General features: G+C 43.0%; 1 protein-coding gene across 2 annotated transcripts in view; it reads right to left on the bottom strand.

Annotated features, from left to right (window-relative positions):
* Positions 1-942: 942 nt before the first annotated feature.
* The window catches only part of mtcl1 (microtubule crosslinking factor 1), a 76157-nt gene continuing 51120 nt past the window's right edge, over positions 943-25979 (bottom strand). Inside the window, exons 9-15 of one of the 2 annotated variants that reach the window (XM_083928017.1) lie at positions 25054-25224; positions 20783-20950; positions 16856-17125; positions 13319-13660; positions 12048-12124; positions 10027-11596; positions 943-1198 (exon numbers count right to left, since the gene is read on the bottom strand). In XM_083928017.1, the coding sequence (XP_083784143.1) occupies positions 995-1198; positions 10027-11596; positions 12048-12124; positions 13319-13660; positions 16856-17125; positions 20783-20950; positions 25054-25224 (2802 nt within the window). In that variant the 3' untranslated portion in view covers positions 943-994. The remainder of the gene's footprint in view (positions 1199-10026; positions 11597-12047; positions 12125-13318; positions 13661-16855; positions 17126-20782; positions 20951-25053; positions 25225-25979) is intronic. The other variant, XM_083928018.1, reaches the window with a different exon arrangement.

Raw genomic sequence — 25979 nt, 5'->3', positions numbered from 1 at the left:
TTTTTTCTCACAATCCCTTTTTCTTGTCAAAAGAAAGAGTAATTCATATCCAATAGTAACAACTGTACAAAGACAGCCTGGCAGGTACAATAATTCACATAAAAATTCTTCTTTTTTTAGTCAATGCAAATCAGGTGACAACAAGAACAACAGCTCAAGAAGTTCCCATCCCAACGTTTTTTTTTTCTTTAGTCCCCCCCAGCGGAGCCGAGAGATCCCAAATGACTAGAGCTCGTATGTACATGCACTAAAGTGCTAGTGTTCAAAAGGCATGCAAAGATTTGACTGACAATTGTACATCTGCCTTCCAAATATGCATAAGGTTATTCCGTTTGTTGCGACCCTTCATCTCCATGTTTACAGAGTCAAACATTCACCCCCACCCTAAAAATAAATACGTTAGCATCAGAAATGACATCATGTGTCTCTGCTTCAGACCCGATGAAGTAGACGATTTTTGTTTATTTGTTTGTGTTGTCTTTCCTCTAAGTAAGGTCGAGCTGCAAAGGCTGGCAACAAAAAAAAAAAGCAGAAGGTATGCCCTCATTGAAAAAAAGTGTTTGAACAAGAACTGATGCAGGACAACGTAAAAAAAGAAAAGTGTAAACTGATGAGAAAAAATGGTGTAAACTTCATATAAATGCAACAGCTGACTGACAGTGTTCACCTGGAAAAGGTTCAGAATTGTGACTAAAATATATATGTATTAAATACATATACGCACATGTGGGGTGAGTAACTCAAGTGTGTGCAGGCACCTCTTATGGAAATGTTTTTCAATCCTTCTTTGATGATATTACAGTACATTCCAGGTTCTTCTAAAAAAGAAATTCTGGTTCCTCGTTGTTCAGCTGGTGCAACTGGTTGGATCCCATCCCCCCCTTCAGGCTCCATCTCTTGGGAGTCCCTAGATTTGGGGGGGTGGGGGGTGGTTCTGAGGTACTGGGTCTTTTAGGCTGAGGTGGAGGAGGGTGAGAGTAGGTAGAGGACGGCCTCACGCTGGCTCCTCGCCCTCCAGGATGGTGTTCCAGTTTCCCTGCGGGGGGAAGGTGAACCCCCTCTTCGGGCCATCGCTCCACTTGGGGGAGGAGGAAGGGGAGCGGGCGGCCCAGCGCGAGGGGGGGCGGCGGTTGGCCGGGCGGGCCGGTCTCAGGAAGCAGGAATCCAGGGGTGGAGCCACCGGAGAGCGAGGCAGGTCCTGCAGATGACAAGGAGCTGTCAGTGAGGAGGGGGTGGGGAGCAACGAGGTGAAACAAACAGGAAGTGAACAGATTCAAAGTGAAAAGTGAAACATAAACAACAGAAAGTGAAGAAGAGTGAGAGGGATTCGGGGGGGTGGGGGGGAGATTTGGGGGTGCTTCCAAAAACTAAAATGATTCAACTTCTTCCACTTCAAACAAAAAGAAGAGTAACGTCAAAAAGGGAATGCAATCCAGTCCTCAGTCCGGATGCTCTGGCCACTCCAATTGGATTTCAGAAGCCAGTTTTGCGTGACTTACAATCCCAATCATAACAATGTCAAATCCAAAGAGACAGAAGTGTTGAGCAGAATCCATGCTGCTCCCACCGGGGTGCTATGAAGAACAACAGTCCGTGGATAGACGCCCAAAAAAGTGACTGCTGGCACTTTAAGGTGAGGCTTCTTCTTTTTCTCATCATTTTGACATCTACGACGTAACCACAGCAACCCATCCTGATAGCTTAGTGATGTCTGGACGCCCAACTAGATCTGAACAATTGTAAATAATAGTGTGGGTACGATCTGTCTTAAAGACCTGATTTGAGAAACAAATCTGACTTGTCTGCAGTCTAAACGTAGTCTGACTGGACCTTGACTTAAGATGTTTTTGTCAACTTTTCCAGAGTCAAGAAGACTGAACTGGTTAGGTCAAATTCACTGGATGAGTTAAAGCTGGTTTATCTTTGGAGATGTTGGGCAAAAATCCACAATGACATTTAAAAAAACTAATTTTTACCCTCATTTTGAATCACATAGTTGACCCCCAAAGCACCAATGGTACTTAATGGTACATTTTGTGGCTGCAGTTTGTGATGTAGTTGTATTTCTAATGTTCTTTTCCTTCATGTATGCTTCTAGCCAATATTAAGAGATGTTGAGCAACAACAATGGATGAAACTGAAGAAAAAAAAATGATGAAATCCACAGCATCTTAGTGATTTTAACCTCGCACCTAACGTAACCTTACCATCAGCTACACAGGTGCGGGCGTGATGTATAATATCCAAACAAAACATTTAGGACAGAGGTGCAAAACCCTGCTCCCTGAGAGCTACTGCCCTGCATGTTTTAGGTTTCTCCCAGCTCCAACACACCATTCATTTGATATTGTTTATTTCATTTCATAGCAGTCGTTATTACAGTTCCAGGGTTGGTGCTTAATAATGCAGAAGTGCCTGGAAACCAGTTCAACCAAATAAACGTGTTCGCCTCAAGCCAAAGTCCCTAGTAACCTACATTTACCTGGATGTTATATTGTCGATGCACAGTGACTGTGCAGTCATATTAGTTGTCCAATGATGTGAATGCGTTCCAATCTGTCGTCAGTGAAATGTGAAGGAAGAGGAAGTAGCCTTTTCACAATAAAATCCAATTGAATACAATGCTACCACGAACTACAGCTTCAAAAATGGCCATGCGGCTGAATCAACACTTTTCTGTCATACAGGTGTGTAAAGCTGCTTTAGCTCTGTGAAAGGACACTGCTGGAGTCAGCTGAAGGACGAACCGTCCTGGTTTATGTCTAAACAGGGATATTCACATCCATTTATGGGACAGTGACAGAGGTGTATAACACAGAATAATGCAAACACAGGGCTTTATAATTCTGTTTCAAGACTGTGTTTGCATATTTCAGATGGATTACTGGTGTTGAAATTAGACTCTAAGGCATCCGATGAAAATAGAAAAAGTGAGAAAAAGAGGGTGATAAGAAGAGCAAAATTCAATTTCCCCGTTGTGGGATCAATAAAGTAATTCTTATTCTTCTTCTTCTTCTAAAAAGTGGCTGTGGGTGACTTTTCTCCCCCACGTCAGAATGATGTCAGAGTGTGATTGGGTGAATGATCATACCGGGACATCACGCCACTGGCCTGATTTATAAATAGCGCATCTCTAGGCGTTAGAGTTCGGCTGAAGGATGGAGGACATCAAGCCCGCAAAGCAACAATCTAGTTCTGCTAAAAATACAAGGCGGTGAGGCTGCGGGTGGCGTGAGAGCATGAGCTGAAGGAAAAATAAGTCAGATGGATGAAAAAATAGACCCACCAGTGAGTGATGTGCCACACAAACTGCAGTCCTGATGAACTGGTGGGGAAACAAGTCACAGAGACGGATGGACGGCGTCTCCATCAATAAATAATTTGTTTATGAATACCACTGATGGATTGTGTGCACACACCGGAAATACAGACAAGTAGTTGTTTAACAGGCCGCTTGTGGGTTAATACAAGATTTCCCCTGTGATGCTAATACATCAGATCACACGACGCCACAGAACATGCGCCAGTAATGTGAACAGGAAGTGCACCGGAGTGGCTGCTGGAGACAGCGACAGTGCACATCAACTCAGTAAAAGCTTCGACCTTAAAGGAGAAATCCACCATAAAACACTTTGACACTGTTTAAGTATTTAAATGTGATTGCATCTGTGGCCATGTTGTTTTGTCACCATTGATACTGGATACTTAAAACATCGAGATCAACACATGACGAATTACACTTCTCCTTCTTCTCAAGAAACACTTTCCCTGACACAACAAACAATAAAATAAAATAAACAAGTTTTAAAGAGAAATGAATACGTGCCCGCGGTTTCCTGCTGTGATCTCGTTATGATTGAATGAACTTCACATGTTTAGTTATGCTTACATTGTGCAGAATTTAAAGTTCTCAAGGAAGATATTCTATTCTATTCCGCTGACGAGGGATTATTGTGTCTTCATCTTTTTTTAAATTCCTGTCCAGGTGAACTCTTTGCTCCAGCCACCTTTTTACGACAAGAGCCAGACGAAGCTGCAAGCTCATGTTTTATTTGTGCAGGCAGATGGGTCAGATTTCCAGCGGACCAGATCAACCAAGATCATTTTTCGAAAATCGGACGGGTTTCAGACTATGACTCACAACTTCACGCTTTATGCAAATGCTGGGGACACGACAGTGAGCAAAAACCTAGCTTAGGAAAGAAAAAGCATTGTTAACACCAGGTGCCCAGGACAGGCATTCTCGAAGTCGAATGCTCCTTTGGGCTTAGCAGCCATGCGCAGTACTGCAGCACTCTGTTTGTGTGGTGATCCTGTGCCCGGAAGCACATTCGCCCCTCTACCCCCCATACATGTGTGAAGAAGATATCACCTCTGAAAAATAGTTCTGGATACCAATTACCCATAATTATCTTGAGGCCATTTACTAAAAAAATGTAGGTGGACATAATTTAAGACCCGACGAAAATGTAGCTATGGGCAAGAGAAGGCGGTTGCGCAGCTAAAAAGAGCCGTAGTGAAACACATTCAGCAGTTTAGGTCCTGTCTCTGCAAAGGCCCAGTGCGAGGTTCCGGCAGCAACACAACTCTGATGCTTACACTTTTTTGTGCATTGTCTCTGATGTTTTTTTTAATTGTTTTTCGTGTTGTTTCGTGCTTGCCACACAGGCATGGGCTTAAGGCACAAACATTTCTACATCCAGCGAGTCCTCCCGCATTCACAAGAAGACGCCACACAACCAGGAAATAGTGATGTTCTAAAGCAACCATGTGCCACTGAGCAGCTCTCGTAGAAATGAATGGGAGACGTTATTTTGGTACGCTGTACTTGCACTACGCATGTACTTTAATAAGTCCATGGTTAAGACATTTTGGAAAACCACCAAGATGGTGGCAGCTGATGTGTAACTTTCTGTTAAAGTACTATTTTTAGGCAAAAAAACGCCCTAGATCAGCGCTACGTCACACGTTTTGTTATGGCTATCCAATCTACAGCACCACATCTGAATGCAAAAAGTGTTTTTTTTCTGCATATTTTGTGTTTCAAAGGTATTTTGCATAATGTAGGAAAATACCAACTGAACTGTAGGCTAGGCCAGGCAGCTTGAGGAACCAGGAAACTAACTCATCATACAAATACACTGACAGGCTGAAAACATTGTATAACAGTGTAAGAGTATCTGATGGTGGGTTCTCCCTTTAAGCATGCAAAATGGACCAGAGAAAGCAGTTAATATCCACCAGGCACCAAACACAACCCAGACAGGTGACAGAGTACAGAAAGTGATGAGTGTTAGCAGAAGTCTTCTTCAGTTAATCTTTGAAGGACTTGTTAGTGTGAGAGGAAATGGCTGGGGGGGAGAGCTGTAAGAGGGAAGAGGAAAAGAAGCACTGTATGGACAAAAGGGTGAAAAAAGTAAAACATCACAATAAAACATCACAGTCCATCCAGTTGCACACACGGTGACAACAAGAGGAGATCCTGGTAGAAACACAATGTTAGAATAATCCAGATAATATATTATTCGGGACGCACAGGGCCCCCAAAACAACAACCTGTGCTGAGGAATGTGTGAAACATCCAAGAGTCGTCTTTTTGTGTCATGTTGACTGGTTCACGTTTCATGATCAGTAGTCAAGACACAATCTGAAGACTCTTTGAGTCACATGGACTGAGTTTGCTTTAAAGGACCATACTGGCAGTTTTGCAGGGTCTATCCCAAAAATATTAAATCATATCTTTTACATCACCGCCAGACTTGTTTCTTCTCTGTGGCGTATGACAATCAACTTGCTGAAACTTGAAAATCTGCTGTTTCAGTTTTTGTCCCAAAGTAATGTTGCCATCACACACTAATGATGTGCAGAGAGCAGGAACTGCACTGAAAACTCGCTCATGCTCATGGGAAAATCCTACATCTAAATTCTGATTACAAGAAAATCACCTAATATTAGCTTATTGTCTCTTAGCACTAGCCATAATTAGCCAAGTAATTAGCAATTGGCGGCCTACACTAGCTAGTAATAAACATTTACACATCAGCTCTGGTAACACTAGCGTTAACTGTGGGTTTTTATGAGCTAGCTACCCACAATAGTTTAATTACTCTGAGTAGCTTACCTAATCTATGCAGTGAGCTAAGCTGGTGCTTGACATAATGTTAACGCTTCCCAACATTTGTCCAAATATTCTTTTTAAAATGTGTGGGACTTTCAGTTTCTGGCAGGGGTTAACATCAGCTCACTATAACATGTTTAATCTGAATTATAGTCAAATTATAATTAACATAACTAAAATGATCCCAAAATGGCACGTACAAGGAGCTAGCTAGGATATAGCTAACAAAATACATTGTAAAGATTAAAAAAAAAGATATTAGTGTAACAAAATGAATGTACGCTTCAAGAAAGCGGGGAACATAGGTACTCTCCCATTTTAGGTTAGCTAGTAGTTTGGCATACGCATGGTGGCATGGCTTTCAAAGTTAGCAATGGTTTTTTAACTCTAGAATTTTGCGTATCTTAAGCAGTGACAAGTGAATGAGTTAATGACTTTTGACAGCCGACATCTTTAACTACCTGTTAACATAGTTTATGAAGCTGCACTGCGAGCAAAAAGGAGATTTCTCAGATGAGTTGCTGCTCTCCGCTGCAAAGGACCATACCAATACAAATCCAGCTTAATGAATGTTTGCTGTAATTGATTACCAATCTCATGCTAAAGTCTCTCAAAGTTGATTTTCATACCGTACTGGCGGATTTAATTTATAAAAAAAAAAAATCTAATAATCTCAAAATGTATGGCATGACATTGGAAAACAGCAGATGTGATTTATGTAGTCAATGGACCAAAACATGCAAAAAACACCATTATGGTCCTTTTAAAAAAACAGATGATCTATAACAAAGAAACTGAGCATGCGTGCATTAACACGAAGAAACAGATGCATGGCCGTCGCACAACTTTTGACACCACTCCGATGGCTTCACACACTGTCACTCTGCCGTCCTGTGAAGCATGCATTAATGAAGAGGGTGAGGAGGAGGAGGAGGAGGAGGAGTGGGGTCTGCAGGGCGTGAGGTGAGAGGTCCATGTGGCTGGTGAACCCCCCGCCAAAGGTTCGTAGAGGAGGAGGAAGAGGAACTTACATCACGGAGACAAGCAGAGTTAGAGTCCCCAAGGAGTTGTTAGTATGACAGTGTGGTTCTGGATCAGAGCACAGCGGACAGGGAGGAGGGAGAGATAAAGCCCAGAGGGGAGGAGAGAAGGGGAGGAGGAGGGAAGATAGAGCGGGAAATATTAATTGGTAAAAATCGGGCAAAGAGGAAGTCTGATAAGTCTGGCATTTCAAAGGCAGAGAGGTTTACCAGAAGAAACAAGGTGGCTGTGCAGACCACACAGAAAGTAGTAAACACACACCCATTCATTTCAGACCTGGAAAAAAACACAAGTGTGACGCTGACCTTGATGTGGAAACACACAGGCCAAGCCAGAAGAGTTGGAGATAACCAAACATTCAATAAGAACGGCTACAAATAAACCAAACTAGAGTCGGGTGATATGACCATATTCACCACGGTAACAACAATAAAGTTTTGTCTACAAGGAGAGATTTTCCAACCCTGTTTCTACCGACAAAGCTATCTCTTTTAATAATTCTGGTTATATGAGGCCACTGCAGATCAGTACTTTGCCTTGACAGGAACGTTCAATTTCAGCTCAGTCAATTTATCAGTGGGCTGATATACAGAAAAATGAATCGACAACAGTTGCGATAATCATTTGTCATTTATTTAAGCAAATACGCTAAACATTTGCTGATTTCTGACTCTGAAATATGAGAATTTGCTCTTTCATTCCTCTGTTTTATACTGTATCACAGAATGTTGAGTGACCGTTGGTTGAACACAGCAGACACCATTAAGTTGTGATGGGCTGTTTTTCACAATTGTTTTGGACAGTTAATGTGAATGATCTTAAATAATCGCTGCTGATGTAATTCACTGGGTTAGCCAGAGGGAAAAATTGAAGTCTGGTTACTTCCTCTATTAATGGTTTCTTTATTGTATTTGTGGAAAATTTGCTACATCACAAAACACCTCCAGTAGAAGTTTGAAATGGTTTTAATGTGGACCTTTGATTATATTTCCTTTAGAGCGAAGACGATTAATTGATAGGTTGACTGAAAGAAAATTGGTCAACAACAATATTGATAACTGATCCAGTTCAAGTAATTTAATGAGGAAAATAACTTGTGATTACAGTTAATAAATGTATATCTGAATGAAGTAAGTGTGATGAAACGAGTTGCGACTGTTCAGTGTAAACAACATGAGCGCAGCTATCGAGCAAGCTGCTCTCTAACGCTTTTTTCTCTGTGATCCTTCTGCTGGAATATGGACCCGGCTCCTGAAATTGTGCCTTTTATCTGTAAAGTCACGTTACACAAACGTCAAATATCCTTTACTGACATGTTGTTTACTTTCTGAGCTTTGCCTCAACGCTGGCAGTACGTCATACGCTTCGTTGATCTGATTGGTTAGTTTGGCTCCTATGTTGGTGATAGACAGATGGTTTGTCCAATCAGCAACTAGTATTTTCGCCTCGTCCCAAAAGATCTCCAAATGTGAGTTCCCAGATGGAAATGCTGAGAAGATGCGAATCAATCCATCTGGCGGAGTCAGTTTACCACACCAAGGCCATATGGTCAAATTAAAATATCTATTCAAACGGGGGAGCTCACTGCCATGGATTTCTTTATTTAGAATTTAAATTGTGACACCCCTGATCTCGATGTAACTGCTATTGTAGCTTAATAATAAAATATAATGGAAGTAAATTAATCTATTTAGAAATCAAAAATTTTGAGGCCTGAAGATGCATTGATAGGTATTTCATAAACACATCATAGCCCTCTGAAATGGGACTGATTCGTTGGTGTGTAGAGATCCCAACCTTATGATCCATATCCAGGTCTATATTACAATATTGACACCGTGTGCCTAACAGCCGTCACAATCCATTATTCCGCCTATTGGCGCTGTGACCATCATCCACAGAAGCCATTACTTAGTATCGGTTGCCTATATCCTTCATGCCTTTTGTCACATAAGGCCTTATCACGTAGTGAATGGCTACATGAAAACAATCCGCTATCATCCATAAAATCACATATCAGACTCTAATCTAACTGTCTGTGAGTGAACAGCAGCTGGTGAATCCTTTAATGTTAGTAGACATATTAAATCCCCATATGTGGGATTATGGTATATACTGTAGAGGCGTGCCAGCACAAAGATTAAGCGGAAAGCATTTTTCTTTCTGTTCATCGTTTAAACATAACCAGAAAAATGGCTTTCTGCCTGTCATTTATTTTTTCCCACAGGTCAGCTGAATGGGTGGTGAAGAGGGCCCGACCGATGTGTCAGAGCGCTGAATAAAATTAGCGCTTTTCTTGGTTTATTTTAGTGCAGGGGAAATCAAATCGCTTCAAAAACTGGAACCACTTAAATCCTACTTGAATATAATTGGGGAGTTGCTGATAATGATTCCTTATGTAACTTAGTAACTGTGATCATACTCAGATCATTACTCTGAGATCATTAGTTTCCCTCACTCCAGTCACCAGACACATAAATCAGGTTTCGGCCGGGCCTCAGTGAAAGTTAAAGCACAGAAATAAAAGCCAAACTACAGGAGAGTCATTACAGTGAAGAAGAAAGTACAGAAGAGGAAGAAACCTTAAAGAGTGTCTGCATACAGCCATGAAGAAAAGCTCAGTATTTTTGAAGAGGGTCAGATATTTTGACATTACCATTGCATCAGTCAGTGCTTTCGATCTGAGAAAAAAGCAACATTTTAGTGATATTATAACGTAGTCGATGAGCTTTTTCTCTGATGCTTTAAAGTTTGTCTTCAACCATTACAAGGACAATCCAAAGTCATCAATATTTTTGCATCATAAAACATGGACCCCAGATCAAATGAATGATGAAGCGATGAATCCAGTGCGTCTGTATATTTACCTCCATACATCCAGACTGTCTGTCTGAGTCGGCCTGCCTGCTGCTGTCTCTGCTGTGGCAGCTCTGTCCTCCAGCCTGCAGCCTCCGCTCCTCTCTAAAGCTCTGCTCCTGCAGCTTCTTATTAAGGATGCGGGCTGTGTTTTCAGCCAGCGTGTAGCCCGGCGGGGCCGACAGGTCCTGTCGTATGCTCACCACCTCTGGATTTTTGTCCCCCTGCGTCTCTATTATCAGCTGCACGGGGCTTGGCGAGCGCCCGCGAGCAATCCGCAAGCACTCGTTCCTGGGGTCTGCGGCGAGAGCCCCGTGAGCAGGGCTGGGCTCGGTGGTAGAGGGAGGGGTGGGGCGAGAGCGACTGGGGGACTTGTTGAACTTCTGCATAGAGTCGTAAGCCACTGGGGTGTGGTCGATGATGTTGAAGAGGCTGGAGAGGCCGTCGTTGATGGTGGTGTGGACGGGGCTGTCGCGGGTGGTGGTGGAGCGGGCCCACGCCGACTCGCTGTTGCCCTTCTGAGGCGTGGTTGGGGTGGGAGCGCGGCTGGTGGTGGGTAGCTCGGCCTTGTTGGATGTGGACAGTTTGCGCTGAAGTTTGGGTGAGCCGTACTTTGGCGAGCAACAGGGTCGCTCAAACTTACTCTGGATGACTGGAGAGTACTGAACCTTCCTCATGCTGCGTGACGGGGAAGAAATAGGCGTGCCTCCACCTTTCGGGGTGAGGCACCGGTGGGGGCTGCTGGTCAGGTTCCTCAACAGGTCCGTTTGTAGACCCACACTAATTGTCTGGGTGGTCTGAGTGCCTCGCGTGGTGAATCCGTTGGTCTGGCAGGCGATGTCCCGAACGATGGGCCCTTGCGGGGAACGGATGGCGTTCCTCACAGAGATGGCCACCTCCTTCATGTCGTCACTCATGTTTCTGGCGAGCTGAAGCTCCAGAGATGAGGTGTAGCCCACAGTGGGGCAGATAGGGGACTGGCTAGGAGAAGTCCTCAACCCCCCACCCTCCAGGAGCCCACATGCCCACCTCCCACTGCTGAACACCTCATCTGACCCGCTGGCTCCCACCCCGGCCTCTCCTCCACCCCTGGCTTTGGTCCCTTTGCCGTACAGGAAGTCTGGGTCTTGGGCAGTAGGGCGCTCAGCCGCCCCAGGTCTGGTTGGGCTGTGGTGCATGTGAACGCCATAGTGCTCCACTCCCACCCCTGCCCCCCCTGCTCCGTTGCCCCTCAGCGGGGACTTGTGGCAGTGCTCAGGGCTGCTCAGGGTGCTGGTGGTAAGGGTGGCGCTGGTGGTGAGGAACCAGGAGGCTGGCTGGAATGGTTCAAGAAGGAGCTCCCCTCCCAGAGCCTCGGGGGGTTTGTCTGTCCACACTTCAAGGGCAGGATCCAGGCCAGAGGCGGATGACGGGAAGTCCCAGCCCTTATTGTTGAACTCCTCAATGTACTTGAGGTCGTCCGGGGACAGAGGAGGGGTAACGTCGTCTTGGCCCAGATCACCGTGGCGAGACTTGTCGGGGAGGAACGGCGAGCTGTCCATTAACCGCTGGAAGTCGCTCATGGAGCACACAGACTTGGCTCTGGGCAGGACACACAAAAACAAACAGTTCATTGACATTACATCATGACCATCATGATCTCATCTCCTGTAATTCCCACTGCAGGACACAAACCCTAAATATGCGTATGTACGTCTTTTAAAAAGCAGCTTAATGCTTTTTTAAGGTTTTAAAACTGTCTGAATGATTTAATAGCACAGTGAGATGGATCACTTCCACGCCATAACAGAAACTTTCACACGAAAACCACCAGAGGGTAAACTCACTGTCACTTCAAGTAACAGTTAATAGAATCAACAGCCGATCTCTCGAGGGATTGATGTGTACAATATGTATGAGCAACAAAATGCTGCAGGAGGCTGAATAATCGGCAGCCAGTAGCAGTCAGGTCTTGGTCATGTATTTACTGCTACCATCTATTAGATTTTTTTTTTACAGAATAGTTGGTCTGTTCAAACACTCTTTAAATTACCTGAGCAGACTCCCACCGCCCATCTCGTCCTCGGGGTTCTCAGGATCACCTTCGCTCTCTGAAATCTCATTCAGGGCCTGAAACACAACAGATACAATAGTTCAATCCTGTGAGAAAGTGTTCGAAGGCAGCAATGTAAGTAATATAAAAAAAAAAGCAGTGTATTTTAAAATGAGTGAATATCTGTCAGTTGAAAACAGAGAAACCTTTTTTATATTAGAAGGGCGCACTGAGAGCGCAGACCTCCGCAAAGGCCGTCTGTCTCATAATGTTAATGCAGTGTGAAGTTTCCCGGTCGGGAACTCATTTTTCCGAATATTCCGACACCACATTAAGCCGCACGAATTCCATATCTAACGAAAATGTCAAATAGTTTGTGTATCCGCCCTGTGCTTTGGATCTCCTCCAGAACTGTAACGCGTCTTACCCAACCCATTCTACATTGTTCCACTGACGGACAAACGAAGAGAGAAGCAGACAAACCGAGCCCAAAACAAACAAATAACAATGAATAAAACAAAATTAAAATCTTTTTTTTTAAAAGCACCATTTTATTGAGTTCTTTGAACTCAGGCTGCAACTAGTGAAATTATGATTGAGAAAGTGAATAACAGGCTGAGATCACCGTGTACTGGGGACATAGGCCTGAAAAGCACATTCTGATTAGAAAGCAATAGAACTGTATTTGGGCGTGATGACGTCTGGACACAAAGTAGACGCCACTGATTGTAAATGTACCGAGTGTGAATTGGAAAGACCTGATGGGGCGTGTAAACGATGTCAGCACGCAGACCTCGGTATAAGACAGGAAGTTCTGTTAAGAGACACTTGGAAATTTGGTATTGTGAATCTTGGGACTCTGTGATGAGTGTATCAGACCTTGATTCAATAAATTCTCCTTGATTGCTGTGAGACGTCTCTGCTGACCCCTTCTTGTAAACCTTTCTATTTTTATAATACATTGTTCTACATTAATTACCTCGACTGTTCTGGACTAATCTGTTAATAAGTTTGTCTATAAAAGGACATTAATGAAGTGAAAAATAGCTATCACATCAATTACATAATGACCGACAAACAATAGATAACTTCCCAGAGCTCAAGGTGATGTATTCAAATGGCTGCAGTTTGAACCACGCTCTTATTTCCATCGCACCCACATTTCTGGGCTGCTGTTCAAAGCTCTGCCTCTTTTTTGGTAAAGCACCTTTGTGTTGAAGCGCCACATTGATGAAGGTGACTTGTCTTGATTTGACTGATGTATGCGTTACCTCCTTCATGCAGGGGAACTTCTTCTCGCTCTCCAGTCTGGAGGGTGGAGGGACCTCCAGGCCGCTGAGTGGGTCCAAAGACAGCGCATCCAGGAACAGGTTCTCCGTGGGGCCTTTCAGCCTCGTCACGACCCCCTGCTCCTCCAGCATGGCCTCTGAGTCAGAGTGGGAGCGCACAGGGATGGGAGTGGACGCGCAGGGCGAGCGTGGAGAGCGCGGGGAGCGCGGCGACCGGGAGGCGTTGCAGGGACTGTCCTGAGGAGAGAACACACCTCTGTGGTCGGAGCTGCCATCTTTGACGTCCATGCCCTCGCCTCGCCGGGTGCTCAGCTCTCTCTGCATCTGCACAGTGAAAGACACACACAGACAGGAGGGGATCAGCCCGAGAGTTTCCTCTACACTTAAAGTTTACACGTCTATTACTTTTAAGAGACCAGACTGGAGTTCTGCAAGATTTAGCCCATTGAATTCAAATGGTTGACACTTAAAGACTTTACACTTAAACTTAAAAAAGGGTTAGTTTTTTTTAATGGTCTAAAACAGTCCCCAACCCTGCTCCCGGAGGGCCGCTGCCCTGCATGTTTTAGGTTTCTCCCTGCGCCAACACACCTGAGTCTAATGCTCTGCTCGTTATAAAGCAGCTGGAGCTTGTCACAGGTCTGATAATGGTTAGACTCAGGTGTGTTTCAGCTGGGAGAAACCTAAAACATGCAGGGCAGCGGCCCTCCAGGAGCAGGATTGGAGATGACTGGTCTAGAACATTACAGCCTGACTGATACTGGATTTATGTGGACAATATATTATATTATTATTTAACAATGATCTGATAACAATATATCAGACAATAATCTTTTTCTTTTCTTTTAAACAAACGCATAACATAAACACATATTTAAATTTGTCTATTCTCACTGGTAGCTACACGGTGGTTTGGTGGTTAGCACTGTCGCCTCATAGCGAGAAGGTCCCTGGTTCAAATTCTGTGTGGAGTTTGCATGTTCTCCTCATGTCTGCATGGGTTTTCTCCAGGTTCTCCAGTTTCCTCACACAATCCTAAAGACATGCAGGTGTTCGGTTCATTGATGACTCTGAAATTGCCCGTAGGTGTGAATGGTTGTCTGTCTCTGTTCGTCTCTATGTGTCCTGTGATAGACTGGCGTCCTGTCCAGGGTGTACCCCGCCTCACGCCCGATGTCAGCTGGGATCGGCTCCAGCCCCCTGACAGGGACAAGCGGTTGAAAATGAATGAATTTTCTCTGTTGGGAATTCTTATGGAAATGTTTCTAAAAGACTTAAAAGAGAATCATTGGCATTTCTCTTTACTTATCAGTACAGGTATAAAAACGTATAGCCTGACTTCTTTTTCTGGGGGGGGGGGGGGGGGGGGGGGTAATCAATATTTTATACAGCAGAGGCTTTCGTCACATATGAAAACCTTTCTTTAATATAACATTCCCTCGACTGAGGTCCATTGTGTAATCCACCTGCAACGTTTGCGGTCAAGGGCCTTGCCTCAGGCTCGAGGTTAAAGGAGAACAACCACCTCACTCACTCACTTTGACCCTGCCAGTCTGAGCAGTTTAGCCGGCAACCCGTGCTTCTTGGTGTGCAGCACATATGCATCACTGAATAATGCAGCTCCGCTTCCTGCTGTCTCTACATTCAGCGGTGCATCAGCACTTTTTGGTTGCTGTTGCTGTTTTCAGAGTGTTATTATTCCAGTTCCTGCTTTATATGTTAATACTCCCACACTCATATCATATTAACAAGCTCATGCTCCTAACTCCTGCCCTGAACATCACACGCAAGTGAGGTGAGACGCTGCAGTTCTTCTAATTAAATCTCACAAAGGACATCAATTATTTAGTAATCCTGACTATTTATTGTATCTTGCCTTGACTATTCTAAAGTACCAGACAACAAAGAAGATAATTGCCTGGGGTGCTTTGTCACTTTCTCTTGAATATACTCAAAGACACACGAACGCACGCACGCACGCACGCACACGCACACGCACACGCACACGCACACGCACACACACACACACACACACACACACACACACACACACACACACACACACACACACACACACACACACACACACACACACACACACACACACACACACACACACTACCCGCACACACACACACGGATTAACAAGCAGATCTTCAAGTTGTGATTTTCCATTTTTTTCAAAGTTTGTGAAGAAGTTTGAAGTGGTTTCAGGGCAATTGAGTATTTTTCAAATTATCTCTTGTCAATAAAATATGAAAATTGCGGAGAAAAAAATCTTCTTCAAAAGTCGTAGAACTTGTTTGATGACAAATTATATTTAACACAGAGCAAAACATGAAAGCCTGACATGAGACGTCAGTTGTCAGAAAGGCGATTTGATAGTTAATGAATCCTTTAAAGTGAGTCTCACGGAGCAGAAATGCCAAACATTCGCTCGTTTCATCTTCTCAATTCTGAGGATTAGCTGCCTTTTTTGAAGAATGGATATCTCTGGGTTTCAGCATTTTTTCGAGAACTTTAAGGACTTGGTTGACACTGAAAGTTCATTCTTGACCTCAAAATCAGAAGTGTGACACGACTGAAAGCTCCAGAAGAGTTATCCTCAAAGCAATTTCAGTCAAAAGCAACTGGACTTGGTTATTTGTCTAGGAAGACGTTTCACCTCTCATCCAATAGGCTTCATCAGTTCATGTACACATCTGACCAGGCTGGGACTGATGATGACCTGGACAAATGAGAACATTCACAGGCTCCAGAAGAGCTACTAAAAGTACCTTGTGAGTGATTGTTTTGTCATCTTCTGTTTCTTAGGTGAAGAATGAACTTTCAATGTTACTTTTTTTAGGTCAAAATGTACGATAAGTCCTTAAAAGTGCTCAGTAAATGGTTATTATATATAATTTTATACAATATAATAATTACTTTAAATAAATCAAATATCTAGTGTGTGAGCCTGACTTGACTTTAGTAAGCAATCCACCGGTTTCCTGCGGGTACAAGCGGCCGAAATGGGTTTTCTCAGGAGGGGGGCTGGAGTCTCCCTTAGAGAGAGGGGGAGAAGTTCAGCATCCGTGAGGAACTCGGAGTAGAGCCGCTGCTCCTTTGCGTTGAAAGGAGCCAGTTGAGGTGTTTCAGGATCATCTAGTAAGGATGCCCCCTGGGCGCCTCCCTAGGGAGGTGTTCCAGGCACGTCCAACTGGGAGGAGGCCTCGGGGAAGACCCATGACCAGGTGGAGAGGTTAGATCTCCACACTGGCCTGGGAATGCCTCTGGATCCCCCAGTTAGAGCTGGTTAATGTGGCCTGGGAAAGGGAAGTTTGGGGTCCCCTGCTAGAGCTGCTGCCCCCGCCACCCGACCCCGGAGAAGCGGATGAAGTTGAGATGAGATGAGATGTGAGTCTGACTTGACTTTAACCGTCTTGTTCTCTCCATCTCTTTCTCCTCCTCTTATCTTCTCTTTTTTTAATATACTCTAACTCTTCTTTCCAGTCTTGTTCAGTCTCCAGTGTCTCTCACCCTCTCCATCTTGCGGTGGAGCTCCCTCATGCTGCCGTCCCACTCCTGCCGCTCCCGGTCGAAGCGCTCCAGCAGCTCGCCCCTCTCGCGGCTCCACCTCTTCTCTCCGTGCTGCAGCTTCCAGCGGAGGTCCAGGGAGGTGCTGTGGCTGTCGGCGAGCAGGCGGCGGTGCTCCTCACGCTCCAGCTTCATGGCCCGCTCAGGGTCTTCGCCGGGTTCCCCTTCGTCTCCCTGAGCTTCGCCTCTCAGCTCGCCTTGTTCCTCCTCCAACTGGTCAAAGAGCAAAAGACACAGGGATATTGGGTTGATTAGTCATCATCAAGTCATTATTATGACTTTACAAAGAAACAATGGCGACGTATTATCAGGAAATACCACAATAATTAACATGATTCCACGTGATCAAGATGTGAGGTGCATCATTTTTGTAAAAGATAAACAGTACTGACATAATGACAAACCATTTTTTGCTCTTCTGCTCTTTACGTTTTGATCTTTTAATCCTTTATTTTCAATTTGATAAAACAAAAAAATGATAAAAACAAATTAAAACAGAAGAAGTCAAGTGCTCACACAGCTACTAAGTAATACTAATAATAATAATAATTATAAATAAGTGTCAAATGAGATTAAACAAAGAAGAAAATGTGTCTTATCATGATAAAACTAAGACAATTTATAAACAAGCTAATGATTCAATGGCTCACTGTGGTTGTTAACTAAAACAAACAGCTGAAATGAGACTGACTTGAATCCTGCGCGCATTCCTTGTAGATCAATTTGTAACACGAGCATATTTATACTGTTTACTTTGCGATTGTTGTGACAAAAGATAACTACCGCTGTGATAACGTACCGGAGTTATAACATCCTGAATTTCAATTAAAGTGCAATGTGCAAACATGTGTTACTCAAACTGGACTTCCTTGTGCCTGAAGCAACACGTCCACCGACACAGACTCCTGCGTGGGGCTGTTTCCAGTCTGAATGCCCACTTATACAGTATAAACCTGTGACTGTGTGTCTCATATTCTGAACCAAACACAATGAGATTAGGAGAAGGTATCACAAAGCACCAGTGTTGTTTTGCGGCCGACTGAGACACTTGGGCTGCCTCCCCAAATTTATATTTCAGACCACTCGCTGCTGGAAGGACATGAACTGAGGATACAGATGTACCGCAGAAATCTCCAAAGCTGTAGAGCAACAGAGGGAAGCCACTCTGGAAAGAACAGAGCTTTGTAATCTTCAGACGGGCTTTGATCGCACAACATAACTGTACAAAGACGAATCTGCAGTACTGGAGCTGTGTGAAGTCAAGGCTGCCTTTAAAACATCATCTTACATAACTCCCCATTCACAAATGTTTGTCTTGAATACTTTTCTACTGGGTTTGACTGTTTACCTGTCTGATTACATACTGGAGAGAGATAGCATGTACAGTAATAGCTGCTGACTAAAGGACCAAGATGTTAGTCATTATAAATATAGACACACCAAACCAGAGTACGAAACATGAGCCAGCCTATATTAATATGTCAAAAATAATCTCATATCCAAATATAAATACACGAGTGAGGGAAATTTCCAAGTCTGCTCTGCTCTACCGGGCTGTGTAATGATCAAGAATTAAGAAAAAGGTGGTTTAGGGACATATTTCTGAAGTCTTAATCAGGACGGAGCACAGTGGAGCAAATAAAAGAACTCAGTGGTGTTATCACAGGAATTTGTTCCCCTCGAGGACCTCAGTGACCTCTGCTCTGTGGAAGGATATGAACCATGTAAAGGCTGCAGATTAAAAGCTAGAGAGTTAAAAAGATAATCCTCCTCCTATAAATCAAACTGCTTAATTGGTTTCCCAAAGGTGCAGTTTATAGTTTTTTGTGTAATCAGATATAGCTGGGGAAAGCCACTGCTCTGCCACCGTCGGTTTCAAATAGTATCTTCCAACAGTTTGGTCAAGAAACAATATTCAGCGTCCTCAAATTGATTGCAAGCTTTGTTTTTTTCCACATCGTTGGTCACCTGTCCTCTCTCAAAGGGAAAATAGAAGTCAGACAGAGCAGATGATGAGGCTCCACTGTTCCACCAAACCCTGTGGATTCAATATAAAGCTCTGTGCCACACTGTTTCCTTCAAATGCAGCTCCCCCCGCTGTAAATGTATTACTTATCTCTTCATCTACCATGAGATTCAAATGCACTCCAAATAGAGTAGACATAGAAACATCTATTCCTGCGGTGACATTTAAATCTAAAGCCAAGATTTTGAAAAGATCCCACTTTGGTTTCCTCATTAGGGATTATTAGCACCATAACACTATGGTCGATGGTAATGCAGCCGTCTCCCCAAGAGCCTGACCCGAGAGTACTGAGATGAATGGCCTGAAGGCATCACGTAGACTGCACCGACTCTCTCTGATTGTCTCATTAGTCAGGTAGATTACTTTGTAATGTGAGGGAGGATATTCAACTGTTAACCTCACAATAGGAGGATAAAACCATTACCACTGACAACATTTAAGAGTTGTAAAATCCTGTCTCCCAAAATGATAAACTGCTTTGTACTGTTTCGGCATCTGATAAGCCTTCAAACTCATGGATCTGCTACTAAAACAGAAACACCCACAAACTAAAGAAAGTTTACCTGGTTGTCAGTGAAGAGTTTTAGTGTCTCACAATGTCGTAAATGCTGTTGTCTTACAACAATTTGTCAGAAACGAAGAACAGTTTAAATCTTGGAGGCCTTTACTGTAATTGCCAATTAATTTTTTTTTGATACTGACACCAAAATCTAGCCCTGTGAGACCATCCTGATCTTGCGAGCTCTGTTTTGTTTTAGTCGCAGATTAGTCCGGTAACGTGCGGCGGAGAAAATTTGGAGAAGGTTTCCCAAGCGTCGAACCAATCAGCGTTGGTTTTGAGGCAGATTTAAGTGTGACGAATCGACGAGCGACTGTTCAGTGTAAACAACACGGCCACTTCCACGGATGAGATGAGTGCAGCTAGTGAGCAAGCCGCTTGCTCACGCTTTTTTCTCTTGGATCCTTCTGTTGGAATATGGACCGGGCACCTGAAATTGTGCCTTTTATCTGTAAAGTCACGTTACACAAACGGCAAATATCCTTTAACGGCATGTTGTTTACTTTCTGAGCTTTGCCTCGACGCTGTTAGTACGTCATACTTGATCTGGTTGGTTGATTTGGCCGGATAGACAGATAGTTCAATCATCCGATCAGCAACCAGTACTTTCGCCCCTTCCCAAAAGATCTCCAAACAAGAGTTCCCAGATAGATATGCTGAGCAAATGCAAATCAATCCATCTGGCGGAGTCAGGTTAACAAAAATCTGCAGCTCCTGTAGAAAAAATGACTGATACCAGCATTCATGCACTTAATATCAGGATGATATGACTATACTCTGTTCCTAATCTACAAAGAATTTACACTCCCATTAGGGAAATAAGAAAGAGCATTAAAGCTAAACTAAGAAATGCTTTAATGATCCTTGAACCACTGGGGGCAATGCTGAATGAATTAGTTTGCACAGTGACAGATTATGCTGAATACCAAGTGCCAAGCTGGTGATTTATCATTTTCTTGTCTCATTGGAAGCTGTCCTTCCTCTATTAATGTAATTGTTGAGGGGTAATTATAGATTGGATTCTGTCCATTTCTTTGTCGCTTCTGATAAACAGTAGATTAAGACACAACCTTATTCCATTGCTGCACTTTCAGATTGACACATCTTAAAAAAACTAAAAAAAATGTTGTTTTCGACTCACTACTGCTTCGCCCTGAGAGGGATTTCATGCGTGGACAAGGCAACATGTTTACTGTCACCTTGCTGCTTACTGAATGCACCGCTAGTCCTCTACACCAGATTGTGTCCTGTCCTCTTAAGGTGGGCACTGAGAGGCCATCTGTACCTGGGTGAACTGACACTTCATCTCTGCCCACTTGACCTCCCAGGCAGCTTTGTCATTGGCGTAGGACTGCTGCAGTTGGCACCGCCGCATCTCCTCCTCCCGCAGCTCCTCTCGAAACTCCTCCAGCAGCGTCCGCAGGGCCTGCAGCACTTGTCGGTTCTCCCCAAACTGCACGAAGAGGATTCCGACAAAACAATCATTTAGGCAAGGTTATTCCAACACACTCAGACACACGTGAACACGGCAGGATCAACAAGTTCTGTCCTTATCTTGATGGGGATGACTCTTGTTGTTATCTGACCTTTCTTTCTCTTAAAAGCACTTTGGGACAAAACAGCTTTTTAATTGCTTTATTAGAATTGGATGTGAACTTCTCCTTTCCCATCTGGTTCTTGCTCTTGTCTTTTTTATCCCTCCCCATCTATCCTTCCCTGACTCCTGTCATTAAAGCCTTAAAACATGTACACCTGGGTGTAAATATAAGGCTGCATTAGAAAATCCTAAATTGAAATTAAGTGAAAGCCCTCAGGAACCTCTGAGTAGATCGGTAATTAAAGTTGCAACAAAAACCTGTTGGACGTCTACAGATTTGTTTTAGCCCAATTATGATGAGAGACAGTGAAAGGAGAGCATGTTTCCTGCTCTGAGAGGTGTGTGGAGAGCTGTTTGCCTCTCGGTGGTCCTGCTGTAGAGAGTCTTCAGGTCTTGGCAGGAGGCACTGAAACATAAAGGACTCTGTGAGGAAAACATCACCTCAAGTCACTACAGTGCTGCTGGCTCAGGGTATGCGCTCAGGTGCTAAAAGGCCAGTCCACACAAAATGATTTTTCAGGAGGGCAGATAAAACCATTATAGATATTTTTCTTCTTCTACTGTTGTCTATCTAAATATGCATCATATGAGCTTCAGAAAATATTCTTTTGAGTGAAATCCTTGAGCATCTAAAAAGATGGAATAGCTAACTAGCTTACGAGCTAATTGTCTTATTTTCAAGTTAGAGCTGTGGAGTGATTCTCACCAACATGCACTTTTGCATGCACTTTTTCCCGATCCAATCTGATACTGATAGCTGGGCTGAACGTATCTGCTGATACCCGATACTGATCCTATGCTACTGTTGACTGAATGAAGCGTATAACTGTCCATGTGAGTGAAGGCATCAGACTTGACATAAACATTTAGCCTGGTTTAAAAAAGGTAACAAATTAACACAAATATAAATGCACTTAATATTATTTATTAACAAATAACAAAGTGTACATTAGCAGCAAAAAGAAATAAATAACATTTCCATGTAAAGTGCACTGCAAACAGATATTTTTAAAAGTAATATAAAACCTTGACCGGTGTTGCAAACATAGAATTGAAGCAACAAGATTGAATTCCACGGCATGTAGGCCTACGTAGACCCTAACCCTGACCATAACCTCTTCTGGCAAGTTAAATTAGCATTTAACCTTTTATTTTGTTTTGTATGTAATAAATGGCTATTTTTAAGTTATCTTTGAACTAACATCTTGGCCTTTGATAAGTTAATCAGCTGGAAAACTTTACATGATACTAGCAAAAAGCTGGCAAATGCTGGCTAACGTAAACCTTGTCTGGTTCAAAATTATATTTAAAAAAAAAATCATTGCTCATTAGCGCCACTAGTGGCCAAAAAGCTCCACCGGATTTCCTTTAATTTACAGGAATTACGTGTAGCATAAATGCTACTACCACACTCCAATGATTCGGTTAACAGCGACACATGGACTGTACTTATTTTTCTACACACAAAAACTAATGCTATTCAGGACCCTCTTGAATAAGGTGACAGTGCCAAACAGTGTCCAGCTAAAGATAAAGCCAATGCTAAATTAAATTTTGCCAGTGAAAGAGTTGTTCCAGATATTTCAGGCTGATACTGTCTCACTGTGAGGCCCTCATGTAACCATTTGGCGTAACACTAGTTTTGCATGTATGCTTATAAAGCGACATCTCTGCACTAAATGAGATGAAAGTTCACAACCACTGTGCGAAAACTCATCTACAGTATTCACAGTATTTATAAACACTTAAGCACTTCAACAGTTTCAACCATTGGCAGGACCCGAGGGCATAAATCCAGATATTTCTGCCCAATTGCCTAAATCATTCTCCAAGTCTTCACTGAAAACTTCCTATGACCTCTTTAAGGCTTAACATAGTATTATCTCACTCTGTCTGCACGACTTATCATCTGCTCTGCCGTAGTAGCTGTGTGTGCAAATTCTTACTAAAGCAAGTCTGCATTTCTGCTCTCATGCATAAACTTAATATAGTCTACCGGGGCACGCTTGTTAAAGCTGAAAAAACGGCTCGCAGAGTAAAGCAACACTGTCAGATCACCGCACAAAACATTTTTATGATGTTGTGGAAAAATCAAAACACAGAGACAAAGTAGAGCACTTAGGGCTGCTTAATAATGCAACTAACCCAAAATGCTTATGTACTTTCTTTAGTTTTACAGAGGGGCAGAGAGGTCGGCAGCCCTACTGAAAGCAGATCTCCACACACATCATGTCAGAGTAAAATCTCCTCATAAACCTTCAGCAGCCTGAGGAACAGAAGCTCCTTTTGTCTCTTTGCGTGTAACTGAGAGTCCCTGTTTTTGTTTGATCAATGAGCATAAAACTGGGTGTACTCAAAAATAATGACTGCCTCTAACTAGTTATCTAGGACAACACTCTCATCTGCATGCCATGCCAAACAGCTCTAATGAGCAGCTGCCAGACATTCATTTCAGCACAATGAAAATGAACGACAGAAATAAGTAAAGGCTTAGCTGAATAAAACTCACCCGATACACAAATTTACTAGAGAAAATATATAACATTGCACTTATATTGCTCATTATGTGTGTATGTATATGTGTATTGTTTTTGTAAATTCACTATAGTATTATTCCTTGATACTCTTACTGAAGTGTTTATATTTGAGTTTTAATTTTTTCTATTTACATGTTTTTGTCTTATTCATATATTTTCTTTGTGTGAAATGTGCAATCCTGTGTTTTAAAATGACTCTTAAGCTTAATATAGGCTAAAATGACTCTTAAGCTTAATATAGACTCTTAAGCTTAATATAGGCTTAATATGGCAGCTAACGTTGTTAGCTGCCATCACATTGCTGTTCCTATTACTGATTGGTCAGTGTTTCCGGTTCTTCCGTATCTGTGCTCACTGTGTCTCTGCACCTTTATTGCAGCTGGGGAATGAGTGTAACAGCACCAAAGCAGCATGTTCTACCTATATTATATTTGTGACATCACAACGGTACAGAAGTCCTGACGTCACATTTAAAGGCACAGTTTCTTTCATTTGTATGTATACCGTTCCTTTGCAAAGAACTAGCGGGCTTCCGTATGAATTTCTACCGATTTGTCTCACTGAGGTGACCAAACGCCATCTGAACTTAGCAGCCTATGTTTACATATATATATATATGTGTGTGTGTGTGTGTGTGTGTGTGTGTGTGTTTATTGGCCTAAGTTTAGATGAAGAGACTGCTAGCAAAGCAAACATTTCTTACTGCTGCAGCAGTTCACTAAGTTTACTTTTATTATGAAGTATGCTATTTACTGGAAATTCATTATGTTTATCCGTGAGCCTTACTCAAAAATACATCTACAATACAACTCAGCCATTTTTTGGCATTTTTTGACAGCGGATCGGTTTGAAATCTGTCAGGGAGTAATGGAAGAGACAGCAGGAGATGTGGCATGCAGGGAACAGATTTCACACCTCCGACTTCTCAGACAAGTAACCAACTATTGTCATTGGCTGTTGACAGACTAATCCCGCGTGCAGCATAAAAGGAAATTACGGTTGCTCACAGAATGATGGAAAATGCCAATTATTTCCTGACTTCATGATATGGGCCCTTTGAGCAATGACAGCACTCACAGGGCAGAAATATAACCTGACTAGCTCAGAAAATGACCGTCATAGTTATAATTCAGACAACAAAACAATGTAAAACAAACACTACATAGTTTCCAAAGCACAACAAAACAAAATGAGTTCAACAGAGCAGAAGAAGAAACATAATGAGCGGATTTTAAGCTGTAGGAAAGTTGTGTGCAGGTTTTTCAAAATAATGAAATGGAGCACGTAATGTTGTTGTTCAGTAAAGGTTAAAAATCTATTTAAAAAATAATCCGTATACTGTTTTCAATGGAGTTGCAGTTTTACTTGATTTTGTCTAAAATTCAGGCAAAACTAGGGGAGGAGTTGTAAGTGTGTGAGTACCTGTCTTTGATGCTGCAGGTGTCGATCAGGTGATGGCAGAGGCATGATGGGCCCGGGGTCGGGGACGTCCCCTGGAGTTTGTGGTAAACACAGTCTGTCGTCGCTATCCGACTCCCCCTCCGCCTGCTCCATTATCACTCCCAGTTCTGGGATGCCCTCCAACTTCTCAAACTGGAACAGATGACACGGCCATGAAAAGCCTGTGTTTTAATTCATGCGCTCATTTTTTTTCTGTATGGACACATTCTGTTTTCTGCAGCGGGCAGAAGGCAGAGGAACACCCTGGACGAGTCTCCAGTCTTTTACCAGCCAATCACAGGGCTAATGCACACAGACAACCTGCCACATTCATGCACGTGGACAACCGCGGTCACACATGTATTTAGAGTTGGTTTCTTTGGACAGACAGACAATTTCTTTGGAATACATGAACCTGCCGTCAAGTCTGCAGCTTCATGTATTACAAAGAAATTGTCTGTCTGTCTGTCTGTCTTTGTGTTTGTCACTGTCTGTCCATCTCTCCATCTCTTTTTCTATCGTTTTCTTCCTCCCCTAACAGTCAATACAGAAGTCCGTCTTCCATAGAGAGCTGGGTCTGTTCGACGTTCCTGCCTGTTATAGGGACGGTTTTCGTTTCGTTTTTGGTTTTCGTTGCCACTGTTGCCACTTGCAGACATTACTGGGGCATTCTTTTCCATTTTGACCTAATTCATAAAACTGAGAGCATCCGTTTATTTGACTGTTTCTAAAGCACTTTGCAAATAAACTCAACTTGAGAAAATGTTCTGTTGGGATTCAATGTCAAGGGTGGGTGGTAAACATCCCGCAAGGTCTATGTGGACCATCTGTAGCCGCAAACTGATACGAGTAAACTGATGAGTCAGGCCAAAACTGAGAGAAATTAAATTCATTTAAAATGTAATAAA

The sequence above is a fragment of the Echiichthys vipera genome (genome assembly GCF_963691815.1).
Source record: "Echiichthys vipera genome assembly, chromosome: 15".
NCBI lineage: Eukaryota > Metazoa > Chordata > Actinopteri > Perciformes > Trachinidae > Echiichthys > Echiichthys vipera.
This window is presented reverse-complemented; position numbering and strand designations above follow the sequence as displayed.